Genomic DNA, 15,408 nt, shown 5'->3' with positions numbered 1-15,408 from the left:
TGAGATGCCCTGGGCTTTAGGTTTTCCTTTGTGGAATAAGCCAAGTAGCACCACTATTGGGGCGTAATGCAGCTTTCAGAACTCTGTAGTAATTAACCTCCTTGAAATATTCCCAAATTAATTATTAATATGAAAATATGAATAATTAGAACAGGATAAAAATAATTTTCAGACAAGCTATTCTGATTCATCATACTTTGGCAAAGCCCTCTCCAGCCTATGAAAATTACTGTTCCCCCAAAGTGTCTGTCCCATGTAGGAAACACCAGGGACCAAACAGCCTTACCCACATCTCCGAGACCCTGGTTCCCAGCCACACAGAGCTCCCGGTGAATACGGGATTAGTTAGTCCGTGCTAATAACTGGGGAGCCTACTCTCTTATGCAGGTGGTAGGGTGCATTTCTATTTATCCCATAAAAATTAGGCATGGAGGCGAGTAGCTGTTAAAGTACCCTGGGTGTGTGTAGGGGGAAGGGGGTACCTCACAAAGCCTGCTACAATTCAGAGGATAGAGGACTTGTTTTTCCATCTTGGAACATTCAGGGGCTAGAGGTGAACTGCATTGCGTTTGGGGGGAGCATTTAACTACATCACTGCACAAATACCTTCAAGTTTCCAACTAGATATTACAGGTAAATCAAGATTTCCCTCCTTGGACTTTTAGAGCTTGTTTTCCTCATAATTCTGGCGTTCTGGGTTGGGGAGAGCCATTTTGCACACTCTAGCACAGCTCAGCGGATTTTTGCAGTGTCTTGAATTCACCTGGAGAGGAACTTAGCTACATAGCCTCAGTCCTCTCACTGCTCCCTCCTGGGTCTTGGCCCATGAGCCCCCTTGCCTTTCCTCCACCACCAGCGCTATAGGATCTGAGTCTGCTCACCATCCTCTTCATATGTCTTTTAGCCATCTCCATTCTCTGCTTTCTAAAAAATAAATATTTCCCACTGAGGGACTAGGCAGCAATAATGTTGTAAATGAGTCATGCGGCCCTCGCCTGGAAATGAAAGCCGTCAGAAGCCCGCTCAGGGCCGCCGCTGGGGGTGCTGCGGGATGAGTTGGCCACATGACGCTCAGGCCTCTCCTGCCAGCTGGTTCCTGGCCACAGTGCGCAGGGCCGCGGTGTCCAGACGGATCTCGTGGACTGTCTCCAGCTCCCTGGGGGGCAGATACTAACTCGTAAGCCTCTGTTTATTTGCACATCATCCCACAGCCTTACAAGTTCTTAGTCCTTGCTCGTCTTCCATTTTAAGGCCTGAGCAATTGAAAGGAATTTACTTTGCAACAAGCACCCGGGACGTGAACTTGTTTAACTTTTTCTGCAAGTTATGTCATCAGACGAAATTATGTGGTCAGACCTTACCAGCCTCACAAAACCAAAGACATGCAGCTCCTTCTCCAGCTTTCTACAGATTTCTTTATGGACAGTCCTTCTGGGAACAGGGGTGCACGGGGCCAGTCTGCAGCCCAGAATGCTGGCCAAAGCCTGGGCGCCGCCGGCATGCACTTAGGAAGTGTCTGTTTTGCGCTCGGTGCTGTGCTAGCTCCTGTGTGGCCCTAGACTGGCATCCCTGTGACAGTTACTATGAGACTAACACAAGCAGCCAAGAACAGAACAAATCGAGGTGCGAAATTGTGTTGTCTGGAATTAGCAGAGTGCCAGCAATTTATCGTAGTTGGTTACGGGCATGGATGCTGGAGCTGTAAATGCTCTTGACATTTTGTTAAGGCGTCACTATTAGTACAGAGCCAGTTATTGTACGATCCCACCGTACTGTGGTTTGGTTCTACTTGGATCCATTCACTGGTTCCTTCGACGTTTATTCAGTGCCTACTATGCCACTCCAGGTATTGTAGATGGTTGTGGCTCTGGGAACTCACCGCGTAATGAGGGACACCAGCGTGGAACGAGAACTGAGTGCGGCCAGTGAGGACCCAGAGCGAGTCACGCAGTGTGTGGGAGCGCGAGGAGTGAGGGAAGCTGGGATGGCAGCTTACTTTCACCATCTCTTTGTCACTGACAATCAGCACATCCTTTTTATGTCTGAGTTTCCTCATTTGGAAAGTGGGAGGGGAACAGTGCTGTCCTCTCAATCTCCACCACCCAGGCCTAACAAAGAAACCAGCTCCCAACAAAGAGCAGAGCAGGAGTCTGGGCGTGCTGTACCTCCCGGCAGGCAGTTTCCGGGTCTGTGTGTGCAGCGCAGACCCCGCAGACGCCCCGCGGTGCCTCCCCTGTGCGAAGTTTGCACAGGGACGCCCACGTGGCAGGGGCCCGAGGAGATGCCATTGGTCAGCAGGTCCATTCCCCACTTACACAGAGGAGCCTGTGGCTGCTCACATCGGAGTTTCATGGAGGGATGGGGTCAGCCTGTCCTTGGCCAAAAAGGGAGGAGACTCACTCAGTGAGCCCTGCCCACTTGGGGAAAAAAAAAAGGTAAAGATTCAACAGGGCTTTCTGTTATTCTCTCAAAAGGGATGCAGGAATGATAGACCCGTATCCACAAGTAAAAGAACTTTGCCTATTATTTATATTGGCATCTTCCCTGCAGTTGTTCGGTTCATTTGTCCCCTCTATGGGAAGTCCTGGAGCCTCAAGGGCAAGAGACAGGGATGTGGGCCCCCTGAGGAGAGCAGACCCATGGCACGGAGTGGGAGGGCAGCTCCACAGAGGAGCAGAGCGGCTGTGGTCACAGTTGCAACTGTGAGGGGAAGGGAGAAAATGCAGGGCCAGTCTGAGCCCGAGAGGCGTCCTCAGACCGAGCGAGCATCTATAAGCTTCCCCAGCTTTCCTACCTAACACCTACCTGCTGAAGCCACCCTCCTTACCTGCTTCCATAAGCTGCTTGCCCGTCAGCTTCAGGCTGGCTCCCTAAGTTTCAGAACCTTGACATCATTGTCTGTCTTCCCTGCCCTCTGTCCCTGCACAGAGCAAATCAGGAACAACAGTATTCGCCTCTTACATCCAGGTGCACTCATCACCTGGTCCTGCACCTTTGCGGTGCTCCACGCGTCTAGGAAGGGGACTGATGGGCGGGGGGCGGGATAAGGGGCCTCCCCTGTGCCAGGCACTGTGCTCCGTGCTACACTTCAGTTATTCCCATCCAGCCCTCTCAACACGCCTGGGTACTCGGCACTGTGATCTCAACTTGCCAGAGCCGGCCACCAACATCCAGGAGGTTAGGGAGTCAGTCCAAGTCTGTAGTCAGAGTGGGGTTTAGATTTAGACTCTGTTACTCTGTGAGGCTGGCACTAACCTGGCCTTTCACAAAACCCCCGCCTCATCCTGTACTCAGAGGCTTTCTAAAAGCTGGGCCCGCGCTCTGTGTCCCTGCCAAGCCAGGCTGATGGCAGCTTCCCCACCTCCGTGCCTCTCTGGCCATCTTTTAAGCTGTAGCAGACCACCCCGGGTGCTCAGGGAAATCCTCGCTGTTCTAACCCACCCAGAGTTTGTCTGCTTCGTCTTTCAAAGCCCGGCTTCTTTCTCCAAGAGCCTCTTCAGCCCCTACTTCATTCCAAATGCCCACTAACTCTCCAAAAGCTCATTCACGCTCTCCCACCTGGTTATCTGTGTATCTGGGAGTCAGGTGTGTGTTGATGCCTCTGTCTGCCCCGCATTCGTGCAAATGAATGCCAGCAGTTGACTCTTTATTGATGTGCGGTGTGGTACTTGCTGGTCAGGGCGCACTCCTCTCTTAGATGCCAACTTTCAAATGCAGGGACCGCCCACATCCTGAATATGTCATTTCTTTAGTGCCCGGAATGCGGTTTATAGAGTGTCACAGTTAGGGTGGTGACAATAATGATGATGGTACAACTTGTACAGTGTTGTACTTCCAGTCTAAATACTGAATATCTATATATGGCGTGCATGATATGAAGGAAATTCTTGTTCACTTCCTATGACTTGTATAACTTTGTACATATATCATAGAGGGATAGGTATTAATATTTCATACATGTTTCCGATGTATATGAATCATTTATTTTACTAAGGAAAGGACTGCAAATCACTTCTCATAAAGTAAAAGGAAATAAGTAAGTTGGATGGAAAGTTCTGACTGAGGGACTTCCAGAGAGTAGCGGAGTTTGGGTTTCTGAGACCTTGCCCAAACCACCAGGCCCATGTGAGAACCGTCCTTTGCACAACATCTCCTGGAGAGGGATGCACCGCAGCACACAGAGCCCCGTCACCTGTAACCCAGGCGACGTGCTGTAAGAGATGGAGCTGTGGCAACTCAACCACAGTCACCAGCCCCAGCAGGGTAGGTAGTAACTAGCCCTGTGGCTAGACGGGCCGTGCCTGTTGGAACAGCTTCCCTGGGAAATAGGAGGGGAAAGCCTCCAGGAACCTCTCACATCGTTACCAGAGAAAAGGCATTGTTTCCAGGGAGCTCCCAGGCCCAGGCAGGAGGGAGCCTCCCTGTCACGCTGCTCTGAATCTGACTTGTAATGTCCACGTGTTCCAGCCAGTGAAACTGATCAGAGTGGCGATGAGTAGAGAGAGGGTACCGGAGCGAGTGAGCATGGGGAGTGAAGGCCTCTTTGCCCTCTGGGTAAAAGCAGAGTTTCAAGATGTTCCCGAAAGCCTGACCCGAATCCTTTCCCCTCCTTAAAGCAGTCAGCAGTAAGTGCGCGGCTGTTTTGAGATGCTGATATATTTTTGCATGATTATTCATAGACGCCCTTGCCAGAACAGGAAGGCCCAACTGTCGGAACAGTGGGAACTTTTGAACTGATGAGCTCGAAAGATTTAGCATACCAGATGACAATTTATGATTGGGAGCTCTTCAACTGCGTGCATGAGGTAAGCCGCTTGATTGAGAGCGTTAGCAGGTACACAGCCGTTCCCGCGGCCGCTGCTGGCACCGCTCAGCTGCCGATGCTAATGCGGGCTGCAATGTGGAAACCACATGATCGTTGTTTTAATACTCAGTTTATTAATACAGCCTGCCATAAAGCCTTTGAGTGTTAAAGAAAAATCTGTATGATTTACAGTAAGCTCTGTGTCCCCGAGTACATGAAGCCAGCAGCACCTCGTTGACCGTTAATATATTTCGCAAGCCCCTTGGAAGCCCTTCGGGCCCAGAGGACAGATGGAATCCTGGTCAGTGATTACGTCCACATTCGCTGACCAGCGTTGATTTGTCTGGACAAAGGGAGAAGCCTTGCTGGTGTTTTTGATTGAAAAGCAAAGAAGTGACATTGTTTTCCTTTCTCTTCTAGCTGGAGCTAATCTATCACACATTTGGAAGGCATAATTTTAAAAAGACCACAGCAAACTTGGATTTGTTTCTGAGGAGATTTAATGAAATTCAGTTTTGGGTTGTCACCGAGATTTGCCTTTGTTCCCAGCCCAGCAAGCGTGTTCAGCTCTTAAAAAAATTTATTAAAATAGCAGCCCAGTAAGTATCATTAGCGTGGGAAGAGAAAAGTGTTGGGGCTGCGTCTTTATGTTGTCCTCTCGGTCTACACCTTAAAAAGAAAAGCATGATACAGGGTCTCCTTGTGCACCAGGACCGACCACGGGGCTTAAGAATAATCGCCCTCTTGTAAAAGATGAATTGCATCCTGTTTTTGTCATATTTGACATCCTTATATAAATTAACATCTTACAGCATTGATGCAGGGGCCGAAATCGTGACCCCTTTTTGCTCTGAACTACTCAGACTTTTGTGCCTCCTTCGGTGTTGGCAAAGTTCTGTTGTGGAAAGTTCGGTTTCAGGAGGCCCTTGAAGTCAGTGTCGAACATGATGCATTCTCACCAGTAGAGGGCAGTGGGCACACGCACTTCCAACTCAGCCTGAATAAAATTGGTAAAATGCCTAACGGCGAGCTAACCTGGTACATGAAAATCATCTCCATAAAACATCAGAAAAAGCAAGCATCTTATAAATATTCTATTTAAGAGCAGTTCATGGGAAACAATTTATTTACTGCAGGGGCCAGTTAGATTTCTCCCTGACCTGAATTTAATCTTCTGCTATTTAGATAGGCCTGACAACCTCCTGTTTACGTCCATGTTTTTGGTATCACCACAGTGCTAAAAATAAAATGCTAAATGTGGCCTGTGGCTGGGAGACGTCTTTCCTTTCTGAATGCAGGGAGCTGGGGGTGCAGGAAGGTGGGGTGCACAGTGATCCCAGCCAGGCAATTTTCTTGAGCCAAGCAGTTTAGATCCCATACAGAGGCTGATTTCCGGGGCTAAACAAAGAAGTCAGTGCTGCTTGACATTGGCTTGCCAACTGCTGCCTTTTTTTTTTTGCCAAAAATTTGAAGGTTCCCAGGATATCCAAATCCCCTGGATTCAAATGCTGGTTTCTCTTAATTGGGAAAAGCTTCCCTTTTGAAGAAAGATGTGGTAAAAGGTTGTTTATGAATTTCTGGTTCGGAGTGTAGCCACTTTCCCTGGGAGCCTGAATAGCCTTGTCGCAAAGGACAAATGCCTTCACATGTTTGGGAGGAGATGATTATGGAAACTGTGACAATGTATGCCTTCCCGGTGCAAGGAGCACATTCTTCCTCCCCTCAGCCTGGCAGCGCCAAGTGCGGCCAGGGGACGAGCGGCAGTCTGCACGCAGACGCGGGAGACCGGGAAGCCGTGGGGGCCCGGCCCCGTGATTTTACGGGGCGACGCAGCAGAGCCTCTCAGAGCTCAGGACTTTTTTAAACCTATTTTTGCCTTTCTTGTCTCTCCTCTTTCTGATTACGTAAATGAGTAGTGGATTGGACCTGCAGTTTTCATTGGTTTATCTTACTGAACCATTATGAATCCGTGCCGTCCTACAGTGGCACTGCTTACACAGCCCTGAGGAGAAGATTGCACACGTTCATCGACCAAGAGCTGCAGGCTGAGGGCTAAGCCCAGTGGCATCGATATGTGGTCCGGTATTTTTTAGAGAACCCTCAGCATATCCTGTTGAAGGTCTTTGACCCGCCCAGAACTGTGGGAACTTGGGGGTCCAAATGCCATCATCCCCATTTGCAGGTGATAAGACTGAGGCATAGAGAAATGTCATGGCTTGCTTAGGGGGGTAGTCACTTTCAAACAGTGACCAGAGTAGTGACCAGAAGGGCAAGTCTGCATCCTGCCTGCTTTCTTTTAAGACCACATCGACAGGACAAAGGCAGTGTGCACATGATCGTGCTCACTGCCTTCAGCCCTGGCCTGCTCCCTTTTGCACTGATGGGGTCAGATACACTGGAGCATCTCCGAAATGTCTTCCCATTTCCACACAGACCATTGAAGAACCCCTCGTTGCCATCTCTGCAAGAACAGGGGCAGCAAATGCTACAAGTTAATTCGCCTTTTACAAAACTGTTACGCAAGCAGGGCACCTCCTCTGGCAGCTGGAGAGAGAACAGGAAATCACAGTGCTGCAGCCACCACAACTTCCCGCTGCCCCGCAAACGCTTCTAAGCTATCAAAAAAGGCCAATGTACCTGCCATGATCCCTGTTGACTCAAGGAGTTTTAAAGCTGAGAAAAAAACACCTAAGCAATTGACCAAAAAATAATAATAATAATAATAATAATAATAATAATAATAATAACCTATTTTCTCTGTGTTTTATTGATGTTAATGAAGCTGATCATTTTGAATCTATACTTATGCCACTATTAGCTTTTCTAAATATATATTTGGGAATAAGAATATTGTGGGGCAAGACCAAAGACACCTATTAGCATGGCAATATTTAGCCCAGGTACTTGGATTAATACCCCAACTCCATACCTGCTCCTTGAAAAGGGAAAGAAGAACTCATTTTGCAGTAAGTGCAAACCCTTCCCCCAAATCAATGTGGCTATCTGAGATGCTTCCCTCGGGTCCCACGAGGCTTTCAGCAAGCTTTGGGGTCATGATAACCGTCCCTAGGGCAGTGGGACACAGAAAGAGGGCGAGAAGGAGATAACAGAGACACCTAGGGCAGGTGTCTTTAAATTCCTTCTCAACACCTGGGCTAAGCCCAGCCGGAATCGCTCAGTGGTTGAGCGTCGACCTATGAACCAGGATGTCACAGTTGGATTCCCAGTCAGGGCACATGCCCAGTATGGGGCGTGCCAGAGGCAGCCAATCAATGATTCTCTCTCGTCATTGGTGTTTCTCTCTCTCTCCCTTCCTCTCTGAAATCAGTAAGAGTATATTAAAAACAAAAACAAAACCTGGACTTAGCCCAAACCATCACCTTTCTAAAATTACAGTGAGAAACCAAACCGCAGAGCGTGGTCACCCACATGGACCTTACACGGTGCGTTCAATCTGTCATCGCCCGGTCTCATAAAGGAGTCTTGACAAATATGAATGACTAGCAGCAAATAAAAACTCTAATGTTTTTATCTCACTCAAAAGTGGTATTTTACTCAAGCCTGTGCCTCTTGTGTTTCAGCTGTAAGGAATACAAAAATCTGAATTCCTTTTTTGCCATCGTCATGGGCCTAAGTAATGTTGCTGTGAGCCGCTTGGCACTAACGTGGGAGGTAAGCTTCAGCTGAGATCCAGCTGTGACTTTTGCCTGAAGAATAAAAACACAGGCTCACCCGTGAGCTTTCTGTATAGAAATATCACTCACACTCGTGTAACAATGGGAAAGGGGGGACACTTTGAGGGAGGTGACCTGTCTCCCTTTTCCAGTTGCCGCAGAGTGTGGACGGAAAAAGGTATTGTCCTGAAGTGTGCGGAGGGGTTCTCAGCTTCTCGGTCTATATAATGTAAATAAGCCTAAGTCTAGTTCCCAGGTGTCGTGGGAATCAACAACAAAGGTCTTGCTCATAGATCCCATTGTTCTCTGGGATGTCTGGTTATTCCTTTTGCAATAAACCTTATCTATAATTAAGAGAAGACAGAAGATCCTTTTTTCTCCCCTCTAAGTAGTCATTTTGCTTCTGGGAGAATTAGCCAGAAGGCCAACTGTTTGGCCCAGCTGAGTACCAACTGCCTGGCAGACCTGGCTGTGGATGGAGGAACAGCAGTTGGCTCGTAGTCAGTTTGGGGCAAAAGTTATGCAAGTGTGTTGTGAACTTCGGTAGCAAATGTGATCAGTGGTTTATTGATAGTTGATCATTTATGCTAGAGGACATCTTCATTTTTTTCATTAGCTAAGTCCTCAAAATGTGCCTCGGAGTGCGCATCGAAAAGGTATTGTCCTTTCGTGTACGGAGGAGGTATGTAGTCAAAGGAAGACTAAGCTCCAAGAGGACATGCACACAAAAATAGACGCTTACTAAAAATAAAAAGCCTGTGCAAGTGGGACACAGAAAGAGGGCGAGAAGGAGATAACAGAGTCGGGGTTTGCACGGGTGCTCCGGGCAGCTGATGGCATCTCTAAATGTTTCCGTGAAAGGTTTCCTTCCCCGTGTCCCTTTTGACACTGTTTTCTTCAAGGGAAACATTGTTTAGAGGGCAGGTCCTCACACGTCCTTCTGTCTTGGTTTTCTCTTAAAATTCCAGGCAGATGCAGCACACAGCAGCTCATCCCCTGAATATAGGAATGAGGGCATTGGCGAGGCCCACGTGCCTCGCAGCTGTGTCCCCTTCCACCCAGAAGGACAGCCTTAGTGCTGCCAGGGGAGCTGAGCAGCGAAGCCACTGCGCAGGCTCCCTTGTCCTGAGCCCAGGGAACTCTCTGGAGACCTAGGGGTTCCCCTCAGATTTCCCCAACCTGTTTCCTGCCCCTCGCATGCAAATGAGTTGGTTGGGATGATCAAAGAAGTATAAAGCCTCCCAGGGGTAGGGGAAGGCCCCGTGTAGGTCCTGCACGACAACAGCCAGACATGAAGGCTGTCGCATGTGGGAAACACTGTCGGAGTCCCCTTTCCTCCTAAAGAGGAAAATGGAGGCTTGTTGGGGGGAGAGGGGGGCGCTGCAGTCAGCAAAGGCAGAGAAATACCTGGCCAGTCCTCCTGTCTCACGGGGAACAGGAAAGCATCCCTCATTCTGTGAGCTTCTCTTCTCATCCTCGCATGTTGCTGAAAAGAGAAGATTAACCTTTCATCGCCTGCAAGCCTTGATTTGGGTTTATCTACCTGGACTTGCCAAGCGCTCCCAAGGGCTTCCCTGCAACTGCAGTGAGAACCGGGATGCTGCATGAGCAGTGTGGGCACCGGCGCCTGACCCCCAACCACATGAAACTGTCCATGAGCGGAACAAAATATCACGTTAAACCACATGGCAAAGGCCGATGTGAGATAAAGCGCATGGCGATAAAGCGCGTGGCGGTGGTAACCTGGAACAGGTCCTTGGCCCCAGCAGTATTGACATTTGGGGCAGGGTCATTCTGTGTGAGGGCCGTCCTCTGCGTGGTAGGACACTTACCACCATCCCTGGCCTCAGCCTACTGATTACCAGCGGCACTGGCCACCTCACCCCACACCCATGACAACAAGAAATGTCTGCAGACATTATCCAGTATTCCCTGGTGTGTGCACAATTGCCCCGTTGAGCACCCCTGCTTTGGGGTGTAGGTAGATAATAGTATTAAGACCCACAACATTGTTTTATTACCATACGCCTTCCTGCCTTTGACACAAAAGCCAGCTAAGTAGAGAAAGAGAACTAGTGTGAGAGGTCTAAGCAAAATGAATTCACTCCTAATTTTAAAAATTGCCCGTGTTCGTGGAACGTTATCTCCTAGTATGAGGATCTGGATACTTCGTGTGGGATGAGATCCTGCGTCTCTTGATGCCCACCCAGCTTTCATCCCTTTGAACATCCCCTCGAGGCAAGGATAATCAAGTGTCCCTGAAGCCTAAATTGAAAATAGGTGCCAGGAAAGTGAATTTGGCTTCCTAAAAACAAAATAATATTTTACAATGACTAAGTGGGACTATTCAAACTGACTCAGATATGAGGGGGAAAGAGGAAAGTTTTTCTGTGAATAGGTTGATGACGTCACTGTGCAGAGCAGAGCTGGAAATCTCTGAGGCCCAGACGGTCAGTGCTCCCAGAGCCGCAGGACGGCAAGCGGGTCATGCTGCTCTCTCTTGGTGTGGCCCAGTCAGAAGGGGAAAGTTCAGCTTTCCTAAAAGCTGGGAACCATAGACTGAAGACGTTTCAGTATCGGCCTACTGCGGTAGATGCACAGGTACAGTCAGTGGTGCTGAATCATGTGCCCAAGGATAAGCATGAGAAATTACTAAATTGGTGGAACTGTCGTTTGTGTGTGACAGCAGGGCTGAGAAATCCTGGGTGGGAAATGCTTGGGTAGGAGAGCGTGGCGCAGACAGGAGAGGCCACAGGAAAGGGAGGAAGCAGGCGATAGAATTCCAGAGGCTGCGACCATAGCCAGCTGTGTGACGTTGGGCATTTCATTTAAACTGTGGGACTTCATGTCTGTAAAACACAGGTCTAATCTAGCCAAATAAATATTTATTGAGCACCCACTGTGTTCCTGACACTTTTTGGTACTAAGGCTACAGCAGTAAACACAACTGGTGAAAATCCCTGTTCTCTTGTAGCTCACATCATAAGGGAGAAGGCTTAAAAAGGGGAGTTTCTCAAATTTGTAATCCTAATAGTCTCTGGTCTAAATTCCTAACTGTGGGAATCAGAGAGTTCGGTTCCAAAACATCTGTACTCTGGGAATGCAGTTCTCTCAATGAATAGTGCATTTCAGAAAACATTATAAAAGTATGAAGACCAAAGCATCCATAGTGATTTTTGGTTCAACTCCGTGGTCGGCACACCGTGGCTCGCGAGCCACATGTGGCTCTTTGGCCCCTTGAATGTGGCTCTTCCACAAAATACCACGTACGGGCACGCACACACGTACAGTGCGATTGAAACTTCGTGGCCCATGCGCAGAAGTCGGTATTTTGTGGAAGAGCTGGTATTTTGTGGAAGAGCCACACTCAAGGGGCCAAAGAGCCGCATGTGGCTCGTGAGCCGCAGTTTGCCGACCACTGAACTAGGTTAAGACTTTTAAAAGATGAGTTCTCTGTATTCCAGAAGATTATCCTCAAGTGACAGGGCAGATTACGGTCTGGCCTGTCCGGGAGCTGTTTGCTGTCTGGGAGCTGTTTGATTAAGAGCCAAAGAAATACATTTCCCCCAGAAATGGTAGCACGTGATGCACACCTAGATATCGAATCTGCCGTGCGAGTGTGGCATTTTCATTTCATTAACAGAAACTGCCAAGCAAGTTCAAGAAGTTCTATGCGGAGTTTGAAAGTTTAATGGTAAGTGACAGTGGCTCCTTTATTCTGTTCCCTGTCGGCATTAATCCAGTGTCTGATTAGCTGAATTGAAGTTCCCATTTCAGAAATTTTATCTGTCCTTGTATGACTTTAAGAAGTTTATGATCCCGTTTTAGTGCTGCTAAAACAAGCATGTCTGACTAATGAATGGCACCCTCAGGAACTAACTTAAAGAGGACTTATGTCCCACATAAGGTCAATTTGTGTAACTAAGAAAAGCAGTATAATAGGATCCCCTCCATCGAGCACAGGTTGGCTGTGGGTTGGAAGTTGCATTTTTCTTGGCTTGCCAAAATTATTTCTCCTCACTGGCTGGGAGGTGTTAACAGGCAGAAAAGGAGCAAGTGGGACTTGGCAGGAGTGATGGGATGGTTTCGGAAAGGGCAAGTCGGGACTGGCTGTGCAGGGCAGAGAGGGCGATCCGAACTCAGGGAAGGAGCAGCGCTCTGGGAGAAGGGATGTTCCTGGTTGGGGTTTGTGTTACAGGTTTTATATTTGCGATCAAAGGAGTCCCTCCCCTTGATCCCTATGGGCAGATCTCCCTTTCAAACATGAAAGGAAATAAAAAGCAAATTACTTTCCTGTCACGTAAAGTTGTTTTAAAACACAAATCAATTTGTTTAGCTAAGTCTTACCTTTCTTTTGTAGCTTCGCTTGATCCCAAGCTCCCTGATTGTGGGATGACAAGGCGGGGTGTGTGGGAGGTCAGGGGAGTGGTGCATGTGTCATTAATTGTTCATCAGCCTTTCTGTTTCCCTGAAGGATCCTTCAAGAAACCACCGGGCCTACCGGCTGACAGTCGCTAAGCTGGAGCCTCCTCTCATCCCCTTCATGCCTTTGCTCATCAAAGGTAATTCTAAGAAAATGCGCAGGCCACGCCAGCGATGAGTAGATGGGAGAGGAAATGAACAAGAGCCTCATCAGTTTGATCTTTTGGGGAAGAATGATGGCATCCTTCCACCTTCTGCATCTCCTCTCAGTCTTGATTTTTCTGATAGGGTTGGGAAGATGATTGGAGGAGCAGGAATCCACAATTTGGAAGCCTTGAGAGTAAAACAGAGGGTTAGTGGGGAAATTTTACTAACCGCAGGTAAAGTGATTTAGAAAGTTAACCACCTAACATAAAAGGAACTATTGTCAGCTTTTTTCAACTGCAGTGTTATGCAAATCCTCCAGCATAATCTAATGGTGCTATTGTGGTTTCTTGGTGTGACATATTTCTGTTAGGGATCAGAATGTGACTTTTATTTCTTTGCAGATATGACATTTACTCATGAGGGGAACAAGACGTTCATTGACAATCTAGTCAACTTTGAAAAAATGGTACGTGCAGTATTATCACCGTAGCCGCGGTGTTGTTGTTTTTTTTCCAAATGAAATTTGCATTTGCACTAATAAAGGAAATAATTTTCATATATGCTGCCATGTTCAAAAGGGAGTTACACATAAAGGGGTTTCGAAATCCTTGGTTCAAATTGGCTGCTAGTTTACTCTGTCAGTCTTTTTTGTGAGGTTGAATAGTGTTTGTGCCGTGGCTCACAGCAGCGGCAGCTTTTACGCCCGTGCTTGGTCCTGGGCTGCCTGCTGCTAAAATGCAGAACGCTCCAGAGCGACTCCCACAGCGTTGTTTTGCTGTAAGGTTTGTGGCACTTGCCTGCCCCAGGATGCCTTTGAAATGCTTACCTGCCGAACCTGACTTTAGTGCATGTAGGTAAAAGGCAACTCTATAGCCGATCTTTATTAGGGACTATTCATCTGAATGTGTATTGTTTATGCCAATAAAGTTCACTGAAGTTCAGAGAGGGAGCTTGAAAATCTTCATATCCAAACCCAAAATTTTTATAAAGAACACATGTGGAACTGGCCCATAATCAGTATTTTTCAATCTTACTCCCTCCCCCAACCCCCAAATAGACTGTGTTTTCTGGCATTAGTTACTTTGCAGTTTATTTTCTTATCATAAAGCAGGTCATGCCAAAACTTTTATTTAGCTGCATAGTGCATATTAATGGAATGCTCCATTGTCTTCTGAATCCTTTGGCTGCAGCCTGGATAGACGAGGTGTTAGTGTTGCATCTGTGGGTGAACATCTGCCCGGGGCCATGGTTTGCAGTGATGAATGTGGTTCTTGCAGAAGCTAAGGGCTTGGAGTTTGGGACACATGAGGTTCAATTCTCAGCCTCATCACTTTGCAGGTACCCCTTCTCTGCCTGTCAGTCTCCCCAGTAGAAAATGGAGATTGTGCCTACTCCACTTATCCCTGGAGAGTGTGGGTGGGACCAGAGGATATAAGTATACTTATATTCCTGCAAGCAATAGAGTGCGATAGAAGTCTTACCAGAAAACGGTTCTTCTATTTGTTTCTTGAAACCCAGGTCACCTGAAGGCTCCAGGAGAATTTGACACACCCTGCAGTCATCCTATAAGGCTCACACCATTCAACTTTGGGAATGAGCTTATTGCAATGCCCAGTCTGAAAAAGAAGCACAGCAATTGCTGGGCACTAGGTTCCCATGTCTTAAGCTTCCTGAGAAATAGCACATGAGTTCACACTCTTCAAAGACACTCTGTCCTAGAGGGCAAATATTTTCTCAGCAGTCGTCCCCTCACCCCTCGCTCCAAGGGCAGGGTATGGACATCTCTCTTACTGTGTCAGTTTAATAATTCTTTGGTCAAAGTAAAAAACAAAAAAATTCTTTGCTTACTTATTGTATGGAGAATTAAACATATTTCCCCAAAGAAAACCTGTTTTCCAGAAATGAGAGATTTAGCAAATAGTTAAAGAACCTTCCGGGTGACTTATGCAGAAATGCAGACAGAGCAGTGGCTAAGCCAACCGTTTGACTATAAAATATACATGTGCGCCCTAACCGGTTTGGCTCAGTGAATAGAGCATCGGCTTGCGGACTCAAGGGTCCCAGGTTCAATTCCGGTCAAGGGCATGTACGTTGGCTGCGGGCACATCCCCAGTAGGGAGTGTGCAGAAGGCAGCTGATCGATGTTTCTCTCTCATCGATGTTTCTAACTCTCTATCTCTCTCCCTTCCTCTCTGTAAAAAAAAAATCAATAAAATATAATACACACACACACACACACAGAGAGAGAGAGAGAGAGAGGCATAGAAGTCGGGGTTTCCTAAAAGAGTTGATTGAACTTTTTAGAACTTTTGACCATTAAAGTTAACTAGACAGAACAAACAAGAACAGCAAAAATATCCA

General features: G+C 47.5%; 1 protein-coding gene across 13 annotated transcripts in view; it reads left to right on the top strand.

Moving 5' to 3' along the window:
- RAPGEF4 (Rap guanine nucleotide exchange factor 4) overlaps positions 1–15,408 on the top strand; it is a 259,224-nt gene that overhangs the window by 230,128 nt on the left and 13,688 nt on the right. For all 13 annotated transcript variants that reach the window (XM_059704059.1, XM_059704060.1, XM_059704063.1 and 10 more), the window contains 6 exons: positions 4,680–4,805; positions 5,225–5,403; positions 8,386–8,476; positions 12,122–12,172; positions 12,953–13,040; positions 13,449–13,513. In XM_059704059.1, the coding sequence (XP_059560042.1) occupies positions 4,680–4,805; positions 5,225–5,403; positions 8,386–8,476; positions 12,122–12,172; positions 12,953–13,040; positions 13,449–13,513 (600 nt within the window). The remainder of the gene's footprint in view (positions 1–4,679; positions 4,806–5,224; positions 5,404–8,385; positions 8,477–12,121; positions 12,173–12,952; positions 13,041–13,448; positions 13,514–15,408) is intronic.

Source organism: Myotis daubentonii, chromosome 7 (assembly GCF_963259705.1).
Source record: "Myotis daubentonii chromosome 7, mMyoDau2.1, whole genome shotgun sequence".
Classification (NCBI taxonomy): Eukaryota; Metazoa; Chordata; class Mammalia; order Chiroptera; family Vespertilionidae; genus Myotis; species Myotis daubentonii.
The sequence above is the reverse complement of the archived record's forward strand: the minus strand, read 5'-3'. Positions and strand labels throughout refer to the sequence as shown.